Source organism: Dryobates pubescens, chromosome Z (genome assembly GCF_014839835.1).
Source record: "Dryobates pubescens isolate bDryPub1 chromosome Z, bDryPub1.pri, whole genome shotgun sequence".
NCBI lineage: Eukaryota > Metazoa > Chordata > Aves > Piciformes > Picidae > Dryobates > Dryobates pubescens.
The window spans coordinates 113,755,090-113,779,954 of NC_071657.1; the positions used below are offsets into that span (position 1 = coordinate 113,755,090).

A 24,865-nucleotide genomic window follows, 5' to 3' on the forward strand; every position below is an offset into this window, starting at 1 on the left:
GAAAGTCAAAGCTCCCATTTCTTCTGCTGGGGAAATGCCAGCTGAGTAAAAGCTTCCAGTAACAAACCTCTCCAGGGAATCACTGTGGGCTTAAATCCTATACAATGATCATTTGGAGACAAGGAAGTCAATGAAGCAAACCTGGACCATTCTTCCACATCCAAGAACTGTGTTTCAGGCCAAATCAGCATTGCTACCAGCAACATGTGGCAGGTAAAACATTTGGTAATGAACCCAGGGCCTCATCTCACCTTCAGGTACATACAGATATGCTTCATAGGCCAGATGATCTGCTCTTTTGTTTAGGGATTTTTTGATTATAGTAACTGAAAGAAGTAAAAGTCCTGTTTCAAATGGACGTTTAAAGAACAGGTACAGAACAGGCATACTTGACCTTTCATAAAAGCCCTACAGAGGATAAAAACCAGTGAGTGAGGTGGGGTGTAGAGGGATCAACCACACATGCAGGGTCAAACCCAGTTCCTACACTAGGGAAATACAACAAAATTTTCCTTGAGGTTGTGTTGGGAATCAGAGTATGAATTTTAAATCTTAGTAGGATTGAGATATTGGTCAGCCGCAAACACAGTTCATAGTTCATCATTTCTGCAAAAGGAGATCAGATTGCCTGAGACAGGCTTTCTAATACTTTTTTCAATGTTTTTTTAAAGTGTCTTGCAAGTCTAAGTTCCATCTGCAGAAGTAACCAAAGCCAGTAAGATCTAATTCCTAAACAGCCAAAATTTCTTTAGAATTTGCTGAGTGACTGGAATGACCTTTTGGTCACTTTCAGGTAGTTTTGATCACCTCCTTCACCAAAATCATGGTCTTATAAACGGCCTCAAGCTGAGTAACCCAAATCTATGATGTTTAAAATGATACATCCCTAATGGCTTATACAAATCTTGGTCACAATCACACAAATCAGTCAGGGGGCTGAAAACAGCATTTCAGTGTAGGTGATGGATGGGATCCATGCAAGCCAGTTCAGTCACCTAATTCACAATGAAAAGAGCCACACAAGCTGCCTCACCTTACCAGTTTAGGTGTTATCTCAGAGCTGGGCATCTAGTCCCAGCTCATCACCTAGACTCCCTCCGTAAGAAATGGAGAGAGAATTAAGAGTGGTAAGAAGATAAGAAAATGTAAGACCATTTCATTACAGAAGGTTGTATTATCAGACCTTCTCTTCCATAAGGAAACATTTAGATTCTTGCATCTTAACAAAAGCAGGTTAACTAATCAGGTTAAATTATCCTAACAGTCAACTTTTCACCAGAGGACCACAATCTCTGACAGAACTCCCAAAGGAATAGGATCTCTGAACTGTTGACAGCAATTTAATCTGTAAGGCAGAATGCGCTAATGCACTGCTGGATATGCATATTTTAGATATACTCAGAAAACTGATAGTTATGTAGAAGTTTAATAACTACACCCTCCATTATTCAATGAATATCTGAACCACATCTCAGGTACCACTGCTCTTTGGACATGAAACTAAGAAAAGTTGAGGTAAAAACTGGAACATAACAGGTTGAAATTATATCCTAATCAGGGAAATCAGATAGACACAACAGAAGGGTTTGCAAAATTGCAAATACTTGGGCAGCAGACATGAAATGAAATCAGGTCTGCTACTGAGAGAGAAGTTTGACCAGCAGTTTGCATAGCAGGATTTGAATAGATCCATTTCTGGAGATAAGTATAAAGAACAGCAGGTGCTAATGACTTTGTAACAGAGCCTTGGGTGCTTTTGACATGATATGTGGCTGATTTTTTTGTTCTAGTAATTTCAGTGGTTAAACTGACAAAAATAATTAATTCCTCTTAAAATCCTAGAAAATGAGATGTTCTGCAAATCTTTAAAGAAACTACCACAAGCACCAGGAAATGCATTGTGAGTGATGGCCCCAATGCAGATGAAGACAAGTATTCATACTGTGCTATTTTGAGGAAGGAACCTCTGAAGATGTTCAAGGTCAGGTTGGACAGGGCCTTGAGCAAACTGGTCTAGTGAAAGGTGTCCCTGCCCATGGTGGGGCAGTTGGAGCTAGATGATTTTTAAGGTCTCTTCCAACCCAAACCATTCTATGATTCTGTGACTCTACATTTATTTGAGGGCATTGGGCAGGTGCTGCAAACTGTAGTGGTGCTGGAAGGGATGAAAGCTTTTGGATGGGGAAAAACTGCAGACCATGCATGCAGAAGCCATCAGGTACAATGCTCATGGAGGCCCATTTGTGAAGACTGACAACAAAAATTCTCTGTGCTTGGAAAACATTGTCTGGACAACCAATTCTATATAAAAAAAACCCACAAATCAACAACAACAACAACAAAAGCAGCACTTAAGAAGAGCTGTCTCCTGTGCAAAAACAAAAGAGAAAGAACAAACATTTAAAGAGGTTTTCTTTGTGAGAGAGGGGGAAAATCTGCTTTCAGCACTTCAGCAATAAGCAGTTGTGACCTCTTGAACTATGATGAGTAAATCCTGTGTTCAGTAAGGTAACAACAGGCCTGGAGGCACTTGTGGAGCTATCAGTGCCCAGATCATGAGTTATGGGAGCTCTCAAACATCTCTCAAAGCACTACAATTTCTGTTACACTTGGAGAGCTTCCTCTCCAAAACAGGAGGTTTCCTTATGCAAATAGCTACACGAGGAGACCATACAAGATCTCACAGTGCCCAAGCAAAGACACACTCCCTCATTTTCATCAGCGCTTCAGCAATCATCATCTGAGCTTCCTAGTGTCTCACAGACTTATTCACAAAATAAAAAAATGTTAAGCATAGAAGGGCTGACAGCAAAAAATATGAAAATTGCTGTCTCAGCCCAATTCTTCTTAGTGCTTTGGAAGACTTCCAGTCTGGTGTGATAACAGAAGACAGCTATTCAGGATGCATCCTGACTCGTATGTCTTAAAATAAAGAAATGATGGGCTAATGGCTCACAATCATTGGAAACCTAAGAAATCTGTTCCTTTCCCTGATGTATCAGGATAGAGTGTGGTTGTGCAGTGTGAAGACAGTGCCCAGAAAAAGGTCTTCCTGGGACAAATGCATATCACTGTGTCATAACCCCATCATCTCTTTGAGTTCTTACATCATGAAAGCAATGAAAACAGGTGAAGGGGCAGCTGCAAAGCAAAAGGAGCCTCTCTCTGACCTGCTGGAAAACCTCAGGTCTTCCCTGATGGTAAAAACAGAGACAAAACCACTGTCATTTTAGTTTCATGAATTTCTTGGATACCCCAAAGATTAGTTTTATCATCTCATCTGGCTAGCTAGATATTGCAAGAGGCATAGGCTTACTGAATCCACCTCATGCATGAAGTGAGCCTTTTAAATAGTGTTTGCTCAAATAGACCCTGTCAGGACCTGCCATATAATCTCACATTCAGTCACTTTACCTTTCTTTAAAAAGGATGCTGGTAAACACATTGCTGACTGGTAGCCTGGTACAGTCACTACTCAATGGACTGAAGAGCATAGGCTAAATGACAGGAAACAATTTGACACCGTCCAGGAAAGCTCAAGGATCTCTGAAGAGCTTTTGCATACTGATATCTAGCAGTCAGTGACTTAATGAGCTTGTATCAAAGGATTACTGAACGTGTCTGAATAAATGTAGTTCATTCATTTTACTGTCTTCTGTCAGGGGAAATCTGAAAAATGTTATCCTTTGTGATTAAAATAATATGTGTTACATTAGGTAAAGCTTTCTGGTTTTACAGGTGCTTGTAGAATCAATGCATTTGAGGATATTCTTCATGTGTTCCTAGTTTATCTACAGGCAGTGTCTTTGAGAAAACGCATTTTGCAAAGGATTAAAATAATGAAAGTGAACCTCACAAACCCTGAGCTGGATTGCAGGATGGGGCCCCAAAGGAGAACAACACACAAACCAGAGCACCACCAACTTCTGAGATCTCTATTTCTAACAAACATCTGGAAAATCTTATGTGCACTATGTAATGGTACTGGAAAACAAGCATTGTTCCCCTTTTACTATGTGTCCGTATTGCAGCTGGGAAGAGTGGATGGACAGTATAAGTAAATCTCTTACCAACGTAGCCAGGAGTCCCGCAGGCTGTGGACATCACATCTCCTTTACCCTCCATCTTTGACAGCCCAAAGTCACTGATCATGATTTTTGACTCTTCATCCTGGCTGTAGTAAAGCAGGTTCTCAGGCTAGAAAGGAGAATAAGCAAAATGAGTTTTGAACATGTTAAGTCCAACAACTTCTCTCAGTTGATGGGTTGCATTTGATAAAATCCTTTGTTGCATCATGCACTTAAATACTTTTGTTCCCCTAAACCAAATGCTCTTACAACCTATATGGAGATCCTCTCCAGACTCCTGTATGGCAACTATTGGAAGAAGCTGACACCTTGAGCTTTGAGCAACTTTCCTGGGATAACACATTTCTCCTTTGGCACTGCAAGTAAGAAAAAAAGCTCATCCCTTATTTGTGAGATGCGTCTGCATATCACCGCTTCAGAGTGACAAAACTGAAGGATTCATTTGAAGGCAAGTAAATATAGTAAATCCAGGCAGTGTTATGGAAAAGTTTTATGAAGAATTTAGAAAAAGGAAAGCAATAGGCATTAGATAAATTTTATATCTTCTCCACTGAAAGTAAACTGTTATAAGAAATAACAGAGTTGCAGGAGGATGTTTTAGTTAGAGATGATTAGGAAAAAATGCTGCAGCACTAAGCACAATGACTTGTTTACATTGTAAGAAACAAGAGTCACTCCACAAAGCCCAGTGACTTTATACCAACATCAGGAGGGTTGGAAAGCCCAGCAAACTCCACCTGCTACAGCAGAGTCCTCCATCCATATGTTTTGAATGTGCTGCTGCTACACAGCAAATCTCTTGCTAAGTGCTGTGAGAGTACTTCCCCTACTTAATATCTGGGCTCACAGAAAGGTCCAGCAACTGCTGGCATGCTGACAGTCATGGGTAATGGGAGGCCACTGCACCACCTCGACCTTGTGGTCTTCACCTATAAAAGTGTCCAGAACCTGGTACAAATGCCCACCCATATGCAACACATTTTGTCTACCAGCCTGCTGTGTGCTCCAGGAAATGGCAAGAAGCAGATGGCAGCTATGGCCACAAAACATCATCAAACTCCTTGGAATACATCCAAGCTTGGAGCTGTAAGAAAGAGCAATTGCCCTGGCAGGGCTGGCTTCCCTACTCCATGCTGGAACCTCCTGTTCTGGGAAAAGTGGGTATAAAGAAACACTGGTGGGAGAGGAGACATCACCTCCACCCAGAAACTCTAGAGGTTTCTGTTTTATCCTCAAGTTGAGTTTAAAGCATTTTCTGGCTCTCTGTCCCCAGTTTGAAGCCACGTGGTGATGTCTTTATCCATGGCCATGAGAGGAACTACAAGCTGCATCCACAGCTGTGAACCAGCTGTGACTGAGACAAAAAGGGAGCCAATTCTGTTCATAAAAATACCTACAAAGTTGTACCATATATGTATGGGTTTATGAAAGGCAGGTCCTGCTTGACTAACCTGATCTCCTTCTATGACAAGGTGACTCACATAATGGATGAGGGGAAGGCTGTGGATGTAGTCTGTCTGTACTTAGTACAGCCTTTGACACCATGTCCCACAGAATCCTCCTGGAAAAACTGGCTACTCATAGCTTGGATGAGTATCTTAGATGGGCATATGTCCTGATCTAGCTGGGGATGTTCCTGCTTGCTGCAGAAGGGTTGGATTAGATGACCTTTGAAGGTCCCTTCCAATCCAGTGCATTCTAGGATTCTAGCATTCTAGGATTCTAGCATTCTAGGATATGCTTTGCTGGGTAAAAAATTGGCTGGATGCTTGGGCCCAAAGAATAGTGGTGAATGGAATTAAATCCAGTTGGTGGTCAGTGACAAGTGGTGCTCCCCAGGGCTCAGTACCAAAGCCACTTATCTTGAATAACTTTATCAATGATGTGGACCAGGGGATTGAATACATCCTCAGTAAGTATGCAGATGACACCAAGTTGGAAGGAAGTCTTAATCTGCTTTAGGGTAGGAAGGCTCTATTGAGAGACCTGGACAAGCTGGATTGATAGGTTGAGGTCAGCTGTATGAGATTCAACAGGGCCAGGTGCTGTGTCCTGGACTTGGGTCACATCAACCCCATGCAACACTACAGGCTTGGGGCAGAGTGGCTGGAAACTTGCCTGGTGGAAAAGGACCTGGGGGCGTTTGAGCTAGCAATGTGCTGGGTGGCCAAAAAGGCCAACAGCATCTTGGTCTGTATCAGAAACAGTGTGACCAGCAGGACCAGGGAAGTGATTGTGCCCCTGTACTTGGTAATGCTGAGGCTGCACATCAAATACTGTGATCAGTTTGGGGTTTCCGTACAAGAAAACATCAAAGGTTTGGAGCAGGTCCAGAGATAGGCAACAGAGGCAGTAAAGGGTCTAGAGCACAGGTCCTAGAGAAGCAGCTGAGGGAACTGGGGTTATTTAGCTTGCAGAAAAGGAGGCTCAGGGAAGACCTCACTGCCCTCTACAACAACCTGAAAGGAGCTTGTAGCAAGGTAGGTGCTGGCCTGTTCTCCCAAATAGTGAGTGACAGGCTGAGAGGACACAGCCTCAAGTTTCACAAGGGGAGGTTTAAGCTTGGCATAAGGTAAAATTTCTTCACCAAAAGGGTTGTCAGGCACTGGAAGAGGCTGCCCAGGGAAGTGGTTCTATCAACATCTCTGGAGTTAAAAGATATGTGGATGTGGTGCTGAGGGACATGGGCACTTGGTTGGACTTGATGATTTTAAAGGTCCTTTCCAGCCTAAATGATTCTCTGATTCTATGTATCTTTCTCATGATACTTCATAGCTCCAGTTCTCTTAACTGCCCATTATAATGCTGTCATTGTTTTCAGGCAGCATGTGTGTCCTAATTTTCACTAGTGCACTTCTGATCTGCTGAGGGCTTGGTAGAGCTGGTATTAAGGGAAAGACAATTATTTCCTAATGATTTCTGCTGACTCACCTCAGGCTCCCACTTATATTTAGCAAGGCCAAACCCCATCCATTAAAAACATAAATTTCTTTAAAGCTCATTTAAAAGAATTCTGGTTCTTCAAACTGGCTAATTCAGAGAGTGTTAATGAGTTGACTCTGTATGAAGTGAAGCTGCTCAAGCCTTTCAGTCCTTGGACTTTATCCACTGCCATCTCTTGTTATCTGCTACTGTGTTACTTAGATTAGAGACTTGGAGTCTAGATCTACTTTTCCCAACTACAGCAAGTACTATTTTGGTATATGAATAACACATAATTACAATAAATAATTGTTATGGATGTTTCAAGGGTTGTATTTTTATAGAGTGGATTCTTTCCCCAAGTTTCTTACTGGGGATCACAATTTGAAATTTAATCTTATCTTGATACTTTGAGACCATAAAAATTCTTATTATATCCCTGTTTTCACCATCATGGTATATTTGTGGTAACAGAAATTCACAGCAAGTGTTCCTCACATACCATATTTTATGAGCCCTTTAAACAAGCCCTTGCAAACAAAGAAAGAGAAAAAGAGAGAGCCTTCACCCCAGAATGCCACTGGGGAAGGTTGGTTTGATCTAAACTCAGCATGTCCTTACATAAACTCCAAAACTAATTTGTAGATGAATCTGCTTCCCAATGACCAGATCTCAGCTTTTATGATGGGGGATTTTTAATAAGACTAATCTGTTTTAAAGTGAGCTCTACAGCCTTCCTTTAAAGAGAGCTTGTACAATAGGGTGTCTGAATTAAGAGGACTCAGACCTCCCTCCAAAACCACTGCTGGCAGAAAGAAGCTGAAGTTATTCTCTACAAATTGAACTTGGGAGAAGGTTGGTGATGTTAAAATACTAAACTATGCTTCCATGTTGAAATGTGCTGGAACTCCAATAAATATGAGAATATTTCTACATACTTCAGCATAAGAGGAGGAAATGAAGGTGAACCGAGGGCAACACATGAAGACTGTAGGAGATGGAGAACTAGCCAGTGCCCCCTTAGAGAAAATCCATTATTTGGAACTGTTAGGACTCAACTGTACAACATGGAGGAGGAAATATTATGTGTGGACATCAGCGTATATTTTCCTGCAATGGATTCAAGGTTTTGCCTGAAAAATGTGTTAGATCAATACTTAAAAAAACCCAACCAAAACCAACAAACCCCCCAACCCCAAACTCCAAAATTTCTTCTTTCTATTATTCAACTCTGTCTATTGAAGTAAAGACAGTAGGATGTTCACTTCTGGCAGAGATGAACAGGACTGCAGCAAGTCCCTTGCAGCAGTAAGGTGTGGAAGAGCTTGCAACCCTACAGAACAGCCCACACACAGCTAAAAGAACCTCACGCCTGGAGTCAAAGAACTGCAGAGAGAAACGCCTGCATTGAGTATGTCACAAAAAAGGGCCATCCCCTGCCTCTTTTGGGCACTGTTCCATCTTCAAGAATTCTGGTGCTGGTGATTACACCAGTAATGGGCTTTAATTTGGCCCCACTGCATTGTGTTTTGGCAACAATCCTGTCATGTCTTAATGCATACCACACAATATTTCACATCAGCAGATAAAAAGTAAATAAAAGTGTTTGTCATCACCATAATTTTTCATCCATCTTGAGGCATAACACTCAGGTCCCATTCATGGCACTACAATCATCACTAAGAGGAGTTGCCAAAACTTGCAGCATTAAACTGTATTAACAATGCAATTAATTTTAAAACACATTTTGGGGGAAAAAAAGGTATTTAAGAAAAACCAAACAAAAATGCATTTAAGAAACCAAACCAACCAACCCACCCGACCTAACTTTGTGAGTTTTGAATGTATCAGTGTTTATTCAGCCTTTACATAACATGATTCATTTAGTCAAATTCCATTCTTTTCATATGGTGACAATTCGTTGAATTGCCCTTGAATCAACACCCAAGGAAACTCCTATTTGGAGCGCGCCTCCGAAACATAACCAGACGTGTTAGGCAATTCACTGAATTCTGCATTTCCACAGTAAGCTTTGGTAGAATTAACTAGCTCAGGAAGAGAACCCACAGTGGGGTTTTTGACATTTGTATCTTTTTCTAATGTCTTCTGATGATCTATTATTGAAGACACTAAAGATGGGGAGGTTAGCTGTGTGTTATGAAATTCAAGCCTTTCTGTTTATCCTAGTTTAAGATATTGGAGGGAAACAAGACAGTAATAATGTTTGGGTTTGGTTTTTTTCACCTTGTGCTGAGAGTTTTTGATGTGATAACACTTTACAGCTGAAAGGAAAATTATCTGAAAATCACATTGGCATACAATGTTCCTTAGAAGAATCCTTGCTGTTAATAGTGTCTCCAAAAACACTGTTCCAAAGATCATGATAGGAAATCATTCAACTTTCTCACACTATTCATTGTTAGTAATTGTTATTAAGTAGAAGTAAATGTAGCACAGCAATTCTGCAAGATACAGTAAACACATTCCAGCTGAGATGAGTATCCTGCCCTAATGGAACATTTTGGATCTTAATGAACGACTATTTCTCCACATCATATGTGCAAAATTGCCCCTGTAACAGCACTGATTGCAAAGTCCTTGTTAAAACCAATTACAATGGTAGGAAATGGAGCCCTCAGAGCATCCCTCTTATGGTAAAACCTTACTGAAACAGCCAATCCCAGTGGAGGCTGGACTTAAACTGTTAGACTTATAATTACGCAACCTTCATTAACACTGCCCAGAAGATCAAGTCATGCCATAGTCATACCTTGAGGTCCCTGTGCACGATGCCCATTCGGTGCAGGTAGTAGACAGCATCCAGGACCTGCCGGATCAGGGTGCTGGCATCCTTCTCAGTGTAGAACCCTTTCTCAACAATGCGGTCAAAAAGCTCTCCCCCAGACACTCTAGAAAACAGGACAGGATGCAGAAGTGTGAGAACATGCTTGGAAATCCGATTTCTATCTTCTTAAATGATGGTCAAGGCCATGCACTAGCCACAGGTGGTATAAGCACACATCCACACATCCAGAGCATTTGGCTTTGACTTTTCTGTAGTCCAAGTGCTGATCATCTTACAATGGAAAATAAAATCCATCACACATCAGAGAGTGGTCAGGCTCACCAGAACTTTCAGAGGGAAATCACAACTGTGCCCCAGGAGGAGTCAGGGGAGAAGACATGTTTCCATGTTCTCTGTAGGGAGCTTTGTACAAGTGAATTGCATCTGCCACTCTTGCTGGTGCTGGCCCACTGAGGTTGTAAGGCTCCCTACTAGTGTGATCCCCTACACTTTTCACTCCACCAGTGAAGGCATGGGTTTCTCCCTGGAGGAATGGTCCCATTCTCCTTTCTGCACTGGCAAGTGAAATGCAGACAGTAGTTGCTGCCAGTACCTATAGATTGTTAGTTTATTGAAGGACTCTGTGCCTCTGGCAACTTTAAATGCTCTCAAAGGTCCCACCCTGTACTTGCACATTCATTTATCAGCAGCCACAAACCCTTTAGGCAGTGCATGGCCTCTGCCCAGCACCAGTAGCACAGTTATTGATGAGGCAGTGTGGCTTATCAGTGCAATTAATCACCAGACGACACAGATGGGGAAAAGAATCCACAACTCAAAGAGGAAAGAAAATAAAACCTTGACATCCCACTATTTAATGTTTTCTATATTACACTCTTCCTCTGCCCTGTTAGAAATAACATGTTCTCAACCCAATTTTAAATAAAGAATGGACACATTAAAACTCCCTGGAGGAGCACATGGGGAAACAAAAGAGGAAAGAAATGTCAAATTAAAATAATAAAACTATGAGCAAAAACTTGCCCTGATAGGGTAAAGAAAAGATTTCTATTTTGACAAGCAAAACCTATTTAAAAATAAAATATATGTGATTTTTTTTTCAGCAAGTTGCACCTCTTAATGTATCATAAATAGCACTGTAAAACTTTCTTCAAAAGCAAACCTAATAAAAAGAAAATAATAAATTATTAGAGTCATTAAATATATATGGGCAGAGACCTTGCCATTATATGAGCACTAGGTAATTCAGCCACTCCAAGAAATAATCTGCTTGAATAATTCCATGAAATCATTTCCTAGGGAAGTTTGGAGCCTGAATGGGAGAGAAGGCTACTGCTAAATCAAACATATTTGACTCTGAAAATGAAAAGCAACCTTGGAACCAAAAAAACCCAAACAACTAGATAATCCTCCCATTAAGTGCCAGGCTACAAACCAAATAGCTTGCTAAAATATTAGCATTAAACTGAAATTCTGCAGCAAAGGTGAAGTTTTCCCAGGGTCTGAAGTCCACCCAGGAGACCACTGCCTATACCATCAGCTTGCTGGAGCAGCAGTGCTGGGTTGATAGGGGATAGAGAAAAGTCCCAGATTCTGTACTACTTTGGAGAGCCTGTGACTTAGGGCACAGCGAGGAAGGAGGCATGAAGTGGCAGAAGTGCCATCAAAAACAACCTGCTCTGCAGTGACACCCTGAATATGGCACAGGAAAACTTGAATTAAAACCCGTTCTTTCCCAGTCTGTCACAGTAAGAGTTGTAATTCTCATATATATATATGTGTGTGTGTGTGTGTGTGTGTATGCATGTATCTATATATTTATATGTATATATTTATACATGTAACACAGAGTGTTACTTCAAGCCCCTCTCAGCCTTATACTCTGCCCGACCCACTGCATGCCTTGCCAAGGGCGAACAGGCACACCTCTGCCTCACTGTTCACTGAAACCAAATGTGGTTTTATTGAATCTGGCTCCTATTAGCTGTCTTTTATATTTCCCCTACAGCCTTTTTGTTTCCCATGGATTGATTGGCCTGAAAATTGAGCCCACACAGTAATTAATATGGCTGAATACAGCAGATTTCTCCATGAAAACGCTGTTCTGCAATTTCATACAGTTACTTTGGTTATATTCAAGAGATGGACTCCTTTAGGAGGTACTGAGTTGCACCACACACTTTGCTGCATTTGCAGAGAGTATACTTCCACAAAGACTTTTGCATTAAAGTGATAAAATTTCCCTCCATGCCAGTTCACTCCCTATCCCCCTTAAGCCTCATTCTTTAATCAAAAGCTTTTCTTAGTCATATTTAGTCCAGTGGATCAACTGTACCCAGGCTCAATCTATTTATCATTATTTTTCAACACATGGAAAATATTTGCAGCCTCTTCAATGATGCTTTGCAAATCAGATCTTAATCCAATGACTCAGGAGGAGCAGCTGGTAAGTTTGCACCCATTTGGTTATTCAGTGTCAACAGCATCCCAGGTACACACTGAGATTCAAGGGAGCCATGCTCCTGTTTATTCATATGGTGATTGTGTTATGGTACCTGGAACTGGCCTTACATGTTTGCACTCACCTATGGAGACTCCCTGCTGTGGGCAAGAGTTATGGCTGGCATTCACCTCCCAGGGATGCTCTGCAACTCAGCACCCAAGACTATGGCTACTTTCCACATGGAGCTTATGTCCATATGGCTTTTCTCCTCCCAGAGAGTATTACCTCAATTGTAATGTCACTGGGAATGCTGCTGCCTCTATGGGCCCAGTACTGATGTAAGTCAATGCTGCTTCAGGAGGAAACCAGCAAGGGCAGCTGTGAAGAGGATCTGAGCTAAACTCACTGTGGAAACGTGACCTATTTGTCTAAAGCTGGTCTTGATCGCAGTCACCTAAACTTGCCGTGACAGGACTTGGCATCCTACTCTGAGCAGAAATGGGCACTCACAAAGCACTGCTGAAATTTGTTTGCCCCAGGATTTATTATTCTGGGATTAGGGTGGGTGGGGGTTTAGTTGATGGTGGTTTTCATTTTTTAGTGGCTGTGTCACCTTTGCCCTCTCTATGGCAATTCTGCACAGGAGACGAGTTGAAACTGCAGGCAGTAAGAGTAAAATCAGGTCTTTGTCTTAAAGAAATTTAAGACAAGGTTTTCTGACCAGAAGGAGAGGGTAGGAGGGATTTCTCATTAGTGGAAGAGGGCTGCTCCTGTCTTGCAGCTGGCACTGGCTCATGGAGCTGGACACACTGTCCCAAACAATAGCACAAGGAACCTTTTTTCCCTGCTGATTTCAATCTTGGTTCCCAGCAAAGAAAAAGTCAAAGGAGGAGTAGCCAAGTGCAATTACTTGAAGAACATTTAACCTTGGAAACAGGTCAGGAGTCACACTGCGATTCAGAGTAGCATTAGCCCTCTCTGGGGACTCAGCTGGGCAAAAATCAGCAAGACATGGATGTCTGCTGGAAATGTGTGCAGGTCCGTCTCTTGGTCCTTCCTCAGCCACTGAACAGTGGCTCTTCCCTGGTTCAACAAGCAGCATTGTGAAAGTCCAGCACCTGGAGAAGGAGCTGAACTGGCTGCCCACGTCGCACATGTCACCCCAGCATATGGCCTGCCTCAACCCAGCAATACAGGAAACAATTTCAAAACAACGTCCAGAAGATTCATTTAGTCTAGAATGAAAAATAAACCAAACTTCTCCATAAATATGAATACTTTACACTTGCATTACATGTTACCTGAGGTTATGTGCCTTTAGTACACATTAGCGACCACCAGCATGAAGAAGTCCAGAATAACATTACTTCCATTTCTCATTGAAAAATAGAGAAAGACAGAAGCTCTCCATCTTGACCCGATGGAACATTCAGGACATATATCAATGTTCTCTTTCACAAGCCCTACCCCACTAAGAATCACAGAGTCATAATACAGGTTGGAAAAGGCCTTTAATATCATCAAGTCCAACTATTAAACCAGCACTGCCAAGTCCAGCACTAGAGCATGTCCCTAAGAGCCACATCTACATGATTTTTTAAGTATCTCAGAGACAGTGATACAACCAGTTCCATGGGCAGCCTGTTCTAGTACTCAAAAGCCCATTTGGTGAAGATATGTTTCCTAATGAGCAATCTACACCTCCCTTCATGCAACCTGAGGCCAATTCCTCCTGTCTTGTCACTTGTTACTTGGGATAAAAGACTGTCCCCCAGGTACCTCCTTTCAGGTATTTGTAGAGAGCAGTAAGGTCACCCCTGAGCCTTCTTTTCTCTAGGCTAAACAACCCCAGTTCCCTCAGCCCTCCTCTTAGGACTTGTTCTCTAGACCCTTCCCCACCCTTGTTTCCCTTTGGTAATGCTCCAGCACCTCAACCTTTTTCTTACAGTGAGGGGCCCAGTGTCAGGTACAGAGGGATGATCACTTCCCAGGTCCTGATGGCCACACTTTCTGACACAAGAAAGATTCATTGCCTTTAAAACACAGTTTGCAGAGGGGCAGTAGATCCAGCTTGACTGTAATTCTGTAATTCTGCTGGGGAGACTCAGACTGCACTCTGGTTCCAGAGTTTCCTGAGGTAAATGCTTCCAGATCTAGTGTTCCAATAAGGAGACTTCATAAATCAGTCACGCAAATGATGCAAGTCTATCAGAGCATCTAGCCCAATGCTGGAGTTTGCAATAAGCTCCTACAGTCCCCTGGTTGGGGGTCAGCTATAGAGAGCTTGCCCAGTTCTAATGAAGATGAACAAGGAAAGAAAGACAGATGTTAAAAACATAACTTGTGTTCATTGTTATGTTTTCAATCTTTTATTTTCCTGGCTGTATTTGGGGATTTTTCCTCTTGTTTCTTCCTAATTTGATGTTTAATGTGGATCCAAATCTCCAGCACAGGCTGCCACACTCGTGTCTAAGTTTAGCATATGTTTCAAAAAACTTTGAAAATTCCAATGGTTTTGTGTAGAGGAATGAGCCACCTCTTTTTTGGGCTCTGTGTGTGCAGCCTGTTGGCTGAATACCCTCACAATCCTCCTTAGAAGCAAAGGAGAGAGATCAGGAAAAAAAATCACTATTGGAATCACACTTTTACTTTACATTAACTCATTTCATCATCAAGTTCATTAGGAAAGAGCCAAACTGATAAGAACAAAGCAGCCCCTACTGCAGGTAAGAAGAAAGGATGTCATCAATCTTTTTCTGAAGCATCCAATTCCTTTGCAGTACCACCAGGAAAGCAGAACATGCAAAGTTTCAAAGAAATGTTTTGATTGCAACCAGCAGCGAGAACAAGAGGAGACAGTCTCAAGCTGCACCAGGGGAAGTTTAGGCTGGAGGTGAGGAGAAAGTTCTTCATGGAAAGAGTCATTCATCATTGGAATGGGCTGCCCAGGGAGGTGGTGGAGTCACTGTCCCTGGAGGTGTTCAAGAGGGGATTTGACATGGTACTTAGTGTCATGGTCTAGTCATGAGGTCTGTGGTGACAGGTTGGACTCGGTCATCTTTGAGGTCTCTTCCAACCTTGGTGATACTGTGATACTGTGACTGAAGATGAGCACCAAACAAAAACTCCTTTCTAATTTAAGGCTCTTAAACTCATAAACACAAACCAAGAGCCAATCTCTCTGGACTTCTGATGTTTTTGCCAACACTGTGAAACCTGCACTCACATATTGCAGGCCACTTTATCAGGTACCTGCCAGACCACCCCCACAGCAGGCCTGGCTGGTAGGGAACATCCTTACATATGTTAGCCTTCAGGTAAGAGAATACATGAATAACAGAACAACTAAATGCTGAAATTAAAAATATGTTAGTCATATATTGATACTTATGTATTCGTGTTCCCCTTTTGTTCTCTTGCTGGTACCATCTGTGTGTACAGATAAATCCTCTCATTCATTCATTCACCCCTGCATCCCCCACAGTTATCAAGTGTAGGAACCTTTCTGCTTGTTTTAGGAGCTTGAAAAATAACGTTCTTTGAAATATCACTTTGACTTCTTGCCATTTGGCTAAACATTGATATTTTTCTTTTCTGTCTCTTTTGGAGTACAGGCTGGAACCATTCTGGGTTGTTTACTCCTTGATAGTTTAATTGCTTTTTATCAAAAGTCTCACTGATGAACTCATTGGTGGTGGATTTAAGCAAAGAATCCCATCAAAGCTACTCAGAGCTTGTACATTTTTCTCTCCAGAAGAATATGAAGTTCATGTAATGCTTCACTGCTGTTCAAGTCATGATCCAGCCTCCCCCGGACAAGTCATCAAAGCATCACCACTTTGGGTTAGCAGAACCAACAAGGAAAGGCAGAGTTGTCCCTAGAAATTCACTAATACTGTTTAAACCTGCAGATTAGGGGTGCCTAAAGAGAATAAATTTGCAGCAGGAGGCATCCCAGGCCAATATAAAAAAATAAGTTAAATATGAGCAATACCCTACAACTGTGAACAGCTTATGGAGCAGGAGTTACACATTCACAGTGTCCTGCAATATAAATCAGTAAAAGCTCGTAACTCAGCTGCTGGGGTGTGAGGCTGGAAGTGTGAGGTGAGATAAGGAAGACTGAAGGGACCATTCCTGGGAAGTCCTGGGTTTATTACTTTTCTCTAACGAAGGAATTCTTATTAATACAAATATTTCCATTTAAAATTTTTATTTTGTTTTTAGTGTGGAGTTTTTCTGTTTGGCTTTAAGCTTCCTCTGCATTGTGAAAATGCATGAGAATCAGAAAGCAAACCTGGCCAGCTTGCTGTGCGAAAGGAAAAAGAAATTGGCTGCCCTGGTCTCATTGTTCAAAGGAGGTAACACATAAAAAGAAAATGAGTAAACAGATTAATAGATTTTAGACCCAGAGAGGAACACTATGATTATTCAGCCTGACCTCTAGCAAATATAAATATGTGATTAAAATTGTCCTTGTGCCAGTAATCTATGGTGTTAACCACGCAGTGACAGATATTGCTGTTGAAATTCTCTATGTCCTGCAGAGACTTGCCTTATTCAGTATACATCTAGAGAACTGCATCAGCTTTCTCATTTGCAGCACATCATAAAACATGCAGTTTGAACAAGGCAAGGACTTTCCTTGTTATTGCAAATAACATTTTAAATCACTTCAGCTTTATATCACCCACCTTAAAATCTGATGATAACATAAATATATGCTCTAAGGCTACCGAAGAAAGGATGCAGGATTGATTTTGGCTTATTTTTCTAGAATACGGGGGGCAGGTGTGGTAGAGAAGGATAGTGCTGCTCGATGCAAGGGATTTATGCATTTATTCTGGAAGACCAATGGCTTCTCATCCTTTCATGAGTGTTGTGATGGTGCCTGCACCAGAGGGCTGCCCCCCACCCTGAAGGCTTCGTTTGGAATGTTTGGGGGAAAATGGTGTGGTCATGTCTCAGAACCAAACTAAGCAAACTAAAACAAATTCTTCCTTGCAATAGAAGTTTCATATGACATTTGCTGAGCAGCTGTAGTTGTGCTTTGAACATAATTCTGTTTCCACTGGGACAAGACTGCTAAGTCTCTGGGAAGCTCAGGTCATGGATGTAATGTAGTTTGGCACTTAAAATCTTTGGATACAAAATTTTCCTTCAGAGAATCCCTGCTGTGGAGTTTGTTTGAGATCCACGATTAATTTTTTTTAGGTCAATGCTGCCTTGTTTTATTCAACATTTTACTCCATATTGAAATATTCAACATTGTTTTCGAATTTTTCTCTGGTTTCATCAGTTGTTAGAAGTGTGACAGCACTAATAGCAACCAAATGACAACAGGACCTCAGGTTTTTAAGTTTCTTGTGACTAAGCCTTACTGACTGACAGCTTATGATAGCCCTTCAAAAGCCAGCAGCCCACTAGCCTCCATCTACGCTTGTCCCCACAGAAATCAGTGCATGGAGGAGACCTAAGACCTGCAAGCTACAGCAACCTTTGCCCAGTGTTGCCATCACTACTAATAAGGTATGTATTTGTAGTAAAGCAACCTGCACTGGTAACTCCACCACACAATCAAATCCCAAGGAAATACTGCAGCAAAATGCTACATCTCTAGTGCTCTGCTGCTGTCTACATATATCATGAAAGGCAGAAGGTGGGCATACCTTTTTTGCCGCTCTTCTGACTTCTTACAATTTTATTGGCACCTCCAGAACAGCCAAGAAATCATCTAGCATTAGCAGCTTGAGCACACTCAAGTGTGCTTTTTTGTAATTTTAAAAATAACCTGTGGAGGGTGGTTGAACACTGGCACAGGGTGCCCAGAAAGGTGGTAGATGCCACACTGCTGAAAGTATTCCAGGTCAGGTTGAATGGGGCTCTGAATCACCTGATTTAGTTGAAGATGTCCCTGCTCACTGAAGGCAGGGTTGAACTAGTTCACCTCTAAAGATCCCTTCCAACCCAAAATATTCTATGATTCTGTGATATATGTTGGCTATTCCCTAGTTTTCTTCATGGTTTTGCATTAAATTAAAAAGCAAAGCTGAAGCTCAGCAATGATGACTTTCACTGGTGCCCACCATATCAGGCAACAGTTTGATATGTACAGTGTTTCACCACAGGTGAACCACAAGTTTCACTATGAAAATAACCAGCACTTTTAAAAAGCCATTAAAATATACACAGTATGCACTAAATAACTCAGATCTTTATTTTTAAAGAAGCAATTACTCCATAATTTATTAATTTCCTTATGTGAGATGTCAGTAAATCAGTTGGCCCGATTACTCTTGCTCATTGTGCAAGATGTGTGTATGTGTGTGATTTTTTTTGCCTCAACCTTTTCCATTTTGCTTATAGAAAACAGAAAAGTAGAGCTCTGTTGACAAACCACCAATCAAAATACTTTTTCCAGTATCTGAGGCCTGGAACAATGTATTTTCTAAATGCTGTCATATTCCTCCAGCTCTCCATAAAATAAGTGGACAGTTAAAATCTGGAGGAGATTCCTCACCTGACAGCAATTTAAAAGTAGGTCAGGTTTCAGCACTAATAGATTTGTTTGTTTTTCTTCTAGCTTGTTTTCCAGTGGAAACCAACCTCAATGTCCTGCCAGCATTGACTAGAAAGAACAGACCTAAAAATAATGAGAACCATTGTAACTGAAAATGGATATCATAAATTACACAATGTATATTAAACAATATGAAATAGAAGATGAATACAACACTAGACTTTATTCTAAGTATTAAAAAAAGACCACAGAAAAAGGAAAGTTGCTCTGAGCTGGAGCTTAAATAGCCCAGCTTTTCTCTCAATGTTGGAAACTTGCTTTTGTGTGTATACTCCTTTTTCTGAATCTGATTTCCACATGCTTCCTCACAAGTAAGTTTGCAGGCAGATATCACCATGGAAATAGCTGATGTTGAGATATTTGCCTCAATGCAGAAAGAGCGTTGAAGACACAGATCACCTGTATCTCATATAAAATCCACTCTTTTGAAAAGCTTTTTTGTATGGTGTACAACTTTGAGTTGTCCCCCTGGTCTAGACAAACACAGCCAAGGAAAATTTATTTTATACCAAAACCAGCCAGCTGGTCAAGACATGCTGTTTCACAAATCAACTTGCCTAGCAGTTAGTAGAAACAATACATTGGGAACTAAATATTAAACCCAAATAGACTAACTTAACTCGGAATGATATAGATACATTGTTTTATCAAGCTGTTATAATAGCTACATATACATTTAAAGAATAATTAATATGCTCTTCAATTTATGAAAAAGTGTGAAGAAACTTCCAGAGAATGGATGAAGAAACCCATCAAATCCTAGATGATTATAATGAAGAATTTCTTAAGAAGCAGCAAGTAATTGAATCAAATACAAGGGGAAAACCCATTTTAGGTCAATACACAGTATATACAATGTATATAAAAATCAGGAAATAAATGTTGGAGCTATTAAAGACAATTCCTTGAAATGCTCTGTGGCCATGAAAGAGCAAGCAGAAGGTCTGGGAGAAAGCTGAGTGAAATGAAGAAAATAATTTGTCCCCCTAAACACCCATGGTACACTCACACCTTCAAAAATTTTGACAAAAGTTCATCAGACCCAATCTTGCAAGTCTACAGAATAAACACCTATATGAGTACTACCACCCTCATCTCCTTCAACCAATGCAAGTGAAGAGGCACTTCTAGGGTGTGATGCTGCTATGGGTGTGAGTTCTGTGTTCAAGTCTGTGTTCATTCAGTCATATGAAGACCAGGCTGGATGAGGCTCTGGCCAGCCTGATCTAGTGTGGGGTGTCCCTGCCCATGGCAGGGGGATTGGAACTAGATGATCCTTGTGGTCCCTTCCAACCCTGACTGATACTATGATATACTACCTTGATGACCTTTATGGAAAAGAGTCCTGAAGATGCTTTGTCATCAAACTTAGGAAAGTGAAGAGCAAGAAAAGCAAGCAGGACCAGAGCTTCTCCATGAAAAGAGGTATCACATTTAGAAAGAAAAGAGATGACAGAGCAGATATGAGAATGCTCTACTAAATCTTGAGAAGGATGGAGCATAGAAAAGGGAAATAGAATTATTTCACACCACAGATGACAAATGTGGGACCTAATGGAATTAGCAGGTGGTGGATTTAAGACAAAAGCATTTGTCATCTGTGAGGCAAACCTAAAGCAGATGAATCATTGGAATGACCCAATAAAATGGTGCTCATGTTCTTATGTTTGTGCTCACTGAATTAATTATTGAATGATTGACTCAGCTTTGGTTTTGATGTGCATACTTACATTATGGGAGTCTTTTAACTCATTCACTTAAAATCAAATATGACAGATTCATAGATTTTAAAGCCATTATGAAAATGACCCCAGACAAAACATAGACTGTACAATTTTTGCCTCAGATCCATAGCTCCTGGACGAACAAAACACTATTGTTTAGCAGCATAGCCAGACTTGACTTAGAAGATACCACTAATCCCTTGTCTGCTTTGTCCAGGGCTTACTTACACACACTGACTAACTACACTGAGGTTCTCTTCTGATGTCCTGTGATTGGATTCCTTTCAACACTGACTGCAGCATCTTTAGCTATATTAAAGCAACCTTACTCTTTTTAGGTTTTGGTGACTTCAATTTGTCCTGCTTCTAGCTGACATTCCTCTCTCAAAAAAAAAAAAAATAATCATATTTAACAGCTACTTTTGCAACCTCTGTGAAGACCTAACTAGAAGCTGAGTGCATGTACAGTGGTGCTCATTTCCAGTTCTCCATTTGGACACTCAGATTGTTAAGTTACATACCTTCTGGTGTCCCCATCATAGAAAGGACACAGAGCTGTTGGAGCAAGTCCAGAGGAGGGCCACAAAGATGATCCAAGGGCTGGAACACCTCTGCTATGAGGATAGGCTGAGCAAGGTGGTCGTTGTTTAGCCTAGAGGAGATTCTGGAGGACTTTAGAGCTGCCTTCCAATACCTGAAGGGATCCTATAGGAAGGCTGGAGAGGGACGTTTCTTAAGGGTGTCTAGCAATAGGAGAAGGGGGAATGGTTTGAAGCTGAGTGAGCTGATTTAGACTGGATCTTAGGAAGAAGTTCTTCAGTATGAGGGTGGCATGACTCTGGAATAGGCCGGCCAGGGAGGTTATGGATGCCTCCTCCCTGGGGATGTTTAAGGTCAGGTTGGATGAGGCCTTGAGCAGCCAAGCCTAGGTGTGAGGTGTCCCTGCCTCTGACCGGGAGGTTGGACTAGATGGTCTCTGAAGTTTCTTCCAACCTAAGCCGTTCTGTGATTCACTTACATCTTCATCAATAATGATCTGGCCACTCCTGGACAGGATATGGAACAGTACTAAGTATCTGTATTTCAATACTGAATCAAATATAATCTAAGTAGAATACAGAGCTTCCCATCATTGCTGTCTTCTGAACACCACCTGCTCAGTCTACTACATCTTATGTTCAGTCAAGTTATCTCCATTCTCCACAGCAGAGAAGTGAATTTCTCCAATTTTCAGCAGTGGAGAGAAACACCAAACTGCATTCTTACAGTTTGGGTGCAGTCTCAGCTAAATAAATCTTACATGACTGTTTAGTGCAATAGTCAGTAAATTCAGTTCCAACTGGAGCTGCTAGGGCACTTGCAATGTCACTGAAAGAACCAGGAGGAATAGCTATTGAATTTGGAAACCTCAGGATGGTATGTAAGTTGATTAATTTCTTTAGAGTCATCTCTAAAGAGGGACAGTGGACACTGGACATAGTGAGTGAGGACGAGCAGCAAGCACGAGCAGATCATAGCTCTTAAAAGCAGTTTATGGCAAACACACTGCCACAAATCCCCCTGCTTCAGCCCCAGGGCAATCTGTAATGCTGAGCACACCTTACAATATCCCACATGAGACTTTCTTCCCACCTACCCTATTAGTTGCAACTTTTCACACTACACATTCTTTTCCAGCCCCACGCATGAATCCTGTGAGTGGATGTGATTCATGATGCTGTGTGTGGATTGCTGAGAGGTCAAGAGCAGCACTCACAACTCTATGTTTACATTCATGTTTATTTGCAGATCACCAGCTGCCTTCTCCCATTAGCAGCAGCTAATCTCCAAGCTGGACCCTTTGCTCAGATTAGGCACAGCAGAGACCAGGAGGACCCACTGATTTATTGTGGTTTGGCTGGAGGGTGGACAGACAGCACAGATGTTCTCTCACGGCATCAAGGGAAGATTTATTATATACAAAGGAGGCATTTGGGAAGGGGAAGGGAGGGAAGTGGAGAGGAGGGGAAGGGGAAGGGGAAGGGAGGGAAGTGGAGAGGAGGGGAAGGGGAAGGGGAAGGGGGAGGGGAAGGGGAAGGGGAAGGGGGAGGGGGAGGGGAAGGGGAAGGGGAAGGGGAAGGGGAAGGGGAAGGGGAAGGGGAAGGGGAAGGGGAAGGGGAAGGGGAAGGGGAAGGGGAAGGGGAAGGGGAAGGGGAAGGGGAAGGGGAAGGGGAAGGGGAAGGGGAAGGGGAAGGGGAAGGGGAAGGAGAAGAGACCATCTAGTCCTAATTCCTTATATTCTCCGAAGCACCCATAAATTGGTCATGTGAAGCACCAAGGCTCATGCGACTTCTGCGCTTCAACTACCATGGGATGAGATCCTCAAGGAGATGCTGTCCCCGGCACCTCCATGGGTGATGGGAGGACCGTGGTGCCACCAGCAGCCAATGAAGTAACCAGGCAAAGCTGATCAGACTAAGGACAGCCTCCAACAATTCTGGGAAATTACACGTAAAAAGAGATGGGCAGAAAGGATGATCCTGCCAAATACCCTGTGCTTGCTCAGTCCACATTAGCTGCCTGGCACTAAAACCATGGGCCACAGCCAAAGATTTTTATTTTGGTTCTATTTGGTGAAATAGATGAATTTACTGTCATTTAATAATAAAATAAAGAGCAAAACCAAACCAACAAAAGCAAACCCAACAAAAAACATAAACCCCACCACTATTCCTAGAGGGAAAGTGTTTGTTAAAAAATATAGTAGGAGCATAGTGCACAAAAGAGAAAGTTTCTAGAATGTCCTACCTAAAACAAATGTGCCCCAGGGCTTATATTAATAATTCTTCAATTACTGCCTTACTGGTGGCTGATTTAGTCCAGGCCATTGAGATGTTTCTAATGGAACTTATCAATTCATCACAGAGATGACTTCTAAGAATCTAATCAGGCATCCATTATTTCTAAAGGTAGCTGTTTGCTCCTGCATCTTAACAAACCAGGCTGGCCAACTCCAGCATTCTGCGGTTTACTGGTTCTGTCCCATGGCCTTGGGAGAGATTTTAACTATCCACATCTATTTCAACACTTTACACACTTGCCTGGGCACAGAAAGTGGAAGTCTCCAGATAATTCTTCATTAATCAACACAAGAAGCTCCATAGTAATTTTATTTTCAAGACAGAAGAGTATATCAATGCCAACAAGCAAATGCTGATAGCTCATACTCAATATTTTAGGAGTGTGTCTATTTCCATAATATATTTCAATAGGTGAATTAGTGTCAAACTGTGAAAAACAATGTTTCAAAAAAGCAAACCCATGGCTGATAAAACCAATGATCAAAGTCAGCCAGAGGAATGGAGAAAAGCTAAACTGGGTTGTCTCAGATGCAGTAATCTGTGGGAGCTACATCCAGTACCAAAAGCCCAATATAGCATAGTTCAAAGACTCTTCTCTCACATACAGCAAATGCCTGAGTCATCTCAAAGTCAGATATTAGCATGTAGCTGGTAGAGGGGCTGGGGCTGGGGCAGAGCACAGTGACACTCCTGCACATCGCTATCATAGCACCATAAAAATCTCCCTCCCATTTGCGGTGCCCCAAAGGTAGCACCACCCTAAAGTGGAGGGAAAAGAATAAGGACACAGCCCTCATTTCCCCTCAAGCACCCCAGCCTCTGAAGCATCCCACAGAATTATCCCAAACACATCCCAAACTATTTGCAATGTACCAAGTCCAGTTCTTCCCTGAGCTCTACCTAACTTTATACTTAAACTGCCTTACAAAATCCCATTCATGAGCAAGCCCCTAGCAGCAGAAAAATACACCAGCTTCAGATTACAGCCATCAAACTGCTCCTTCCAGCTTGACCTTGGGGAGGCCCAAGGCAGAAGATGATTCAAAAAGTGTGCTTCCTGCCAGGCATTCTGGTCATGGATGAGGTGTAAGCCAACACATGCGGTTTGGGACATTATCCCACTAGCAGATGCAAAGGGCATGATGTTGAACTGGCACCATAACAGCTCAGCAAATCCCATAGGGAATCCTTGACATTACCACCATTAATTACTTAATTTGGCCAGTATAGGATCTGAGGAGATCCTGGGCATTCCAGCCAACAAAACAGCATGCCCTCATCAACAGCTCTCCCTCCATCTCAAGCCAAAACTAATGATTAGATGAAACTCAATAATCTAGCAAATGTTACCCCCACTGTGCCCTTGGGCTATGTCATTTACACACTGAAAACATGAAGCAGTTTAGAAAATTCCTGGGTTGTTAGCCATTGGAATAGGCTGCCCAGGGAGGCAGTTGAGTCA

The 24,865-nt window shown here is 41.9% G+C and overlaps 1 protein-coding gene across 2 annotated transcripts in view; it reads right to left on the minus strand.

Moving 5' to 3' along the window:
* CAMK1D (calcium/calmodulin dependent protein kinase ID) overlaps window positions 1–24,865 on the minus strand; it is a 235,208-nt gene that overhangs the window by 34,483 nt on the left and 175,860 nt on the right. For both annotated transcript variants that reach the window (XM_054178014.1, XM_009900264.2), the window contains exons 4-5: window positions 9,781–9,919; window positions 4,071–4,197 (exon numbers count right to left, since the gene is read on the minus strand). In XM_054178014.1, the coding sequence (XP_054033989.1) occupies window positions 4,071–4,197; window positions 9,781–9,919 (266 nt within the window). The remainder of the gene's footprint in view (window positions 1–4,070; window positions 4,198–9,780; window positions 9,920–24,865) is intronic.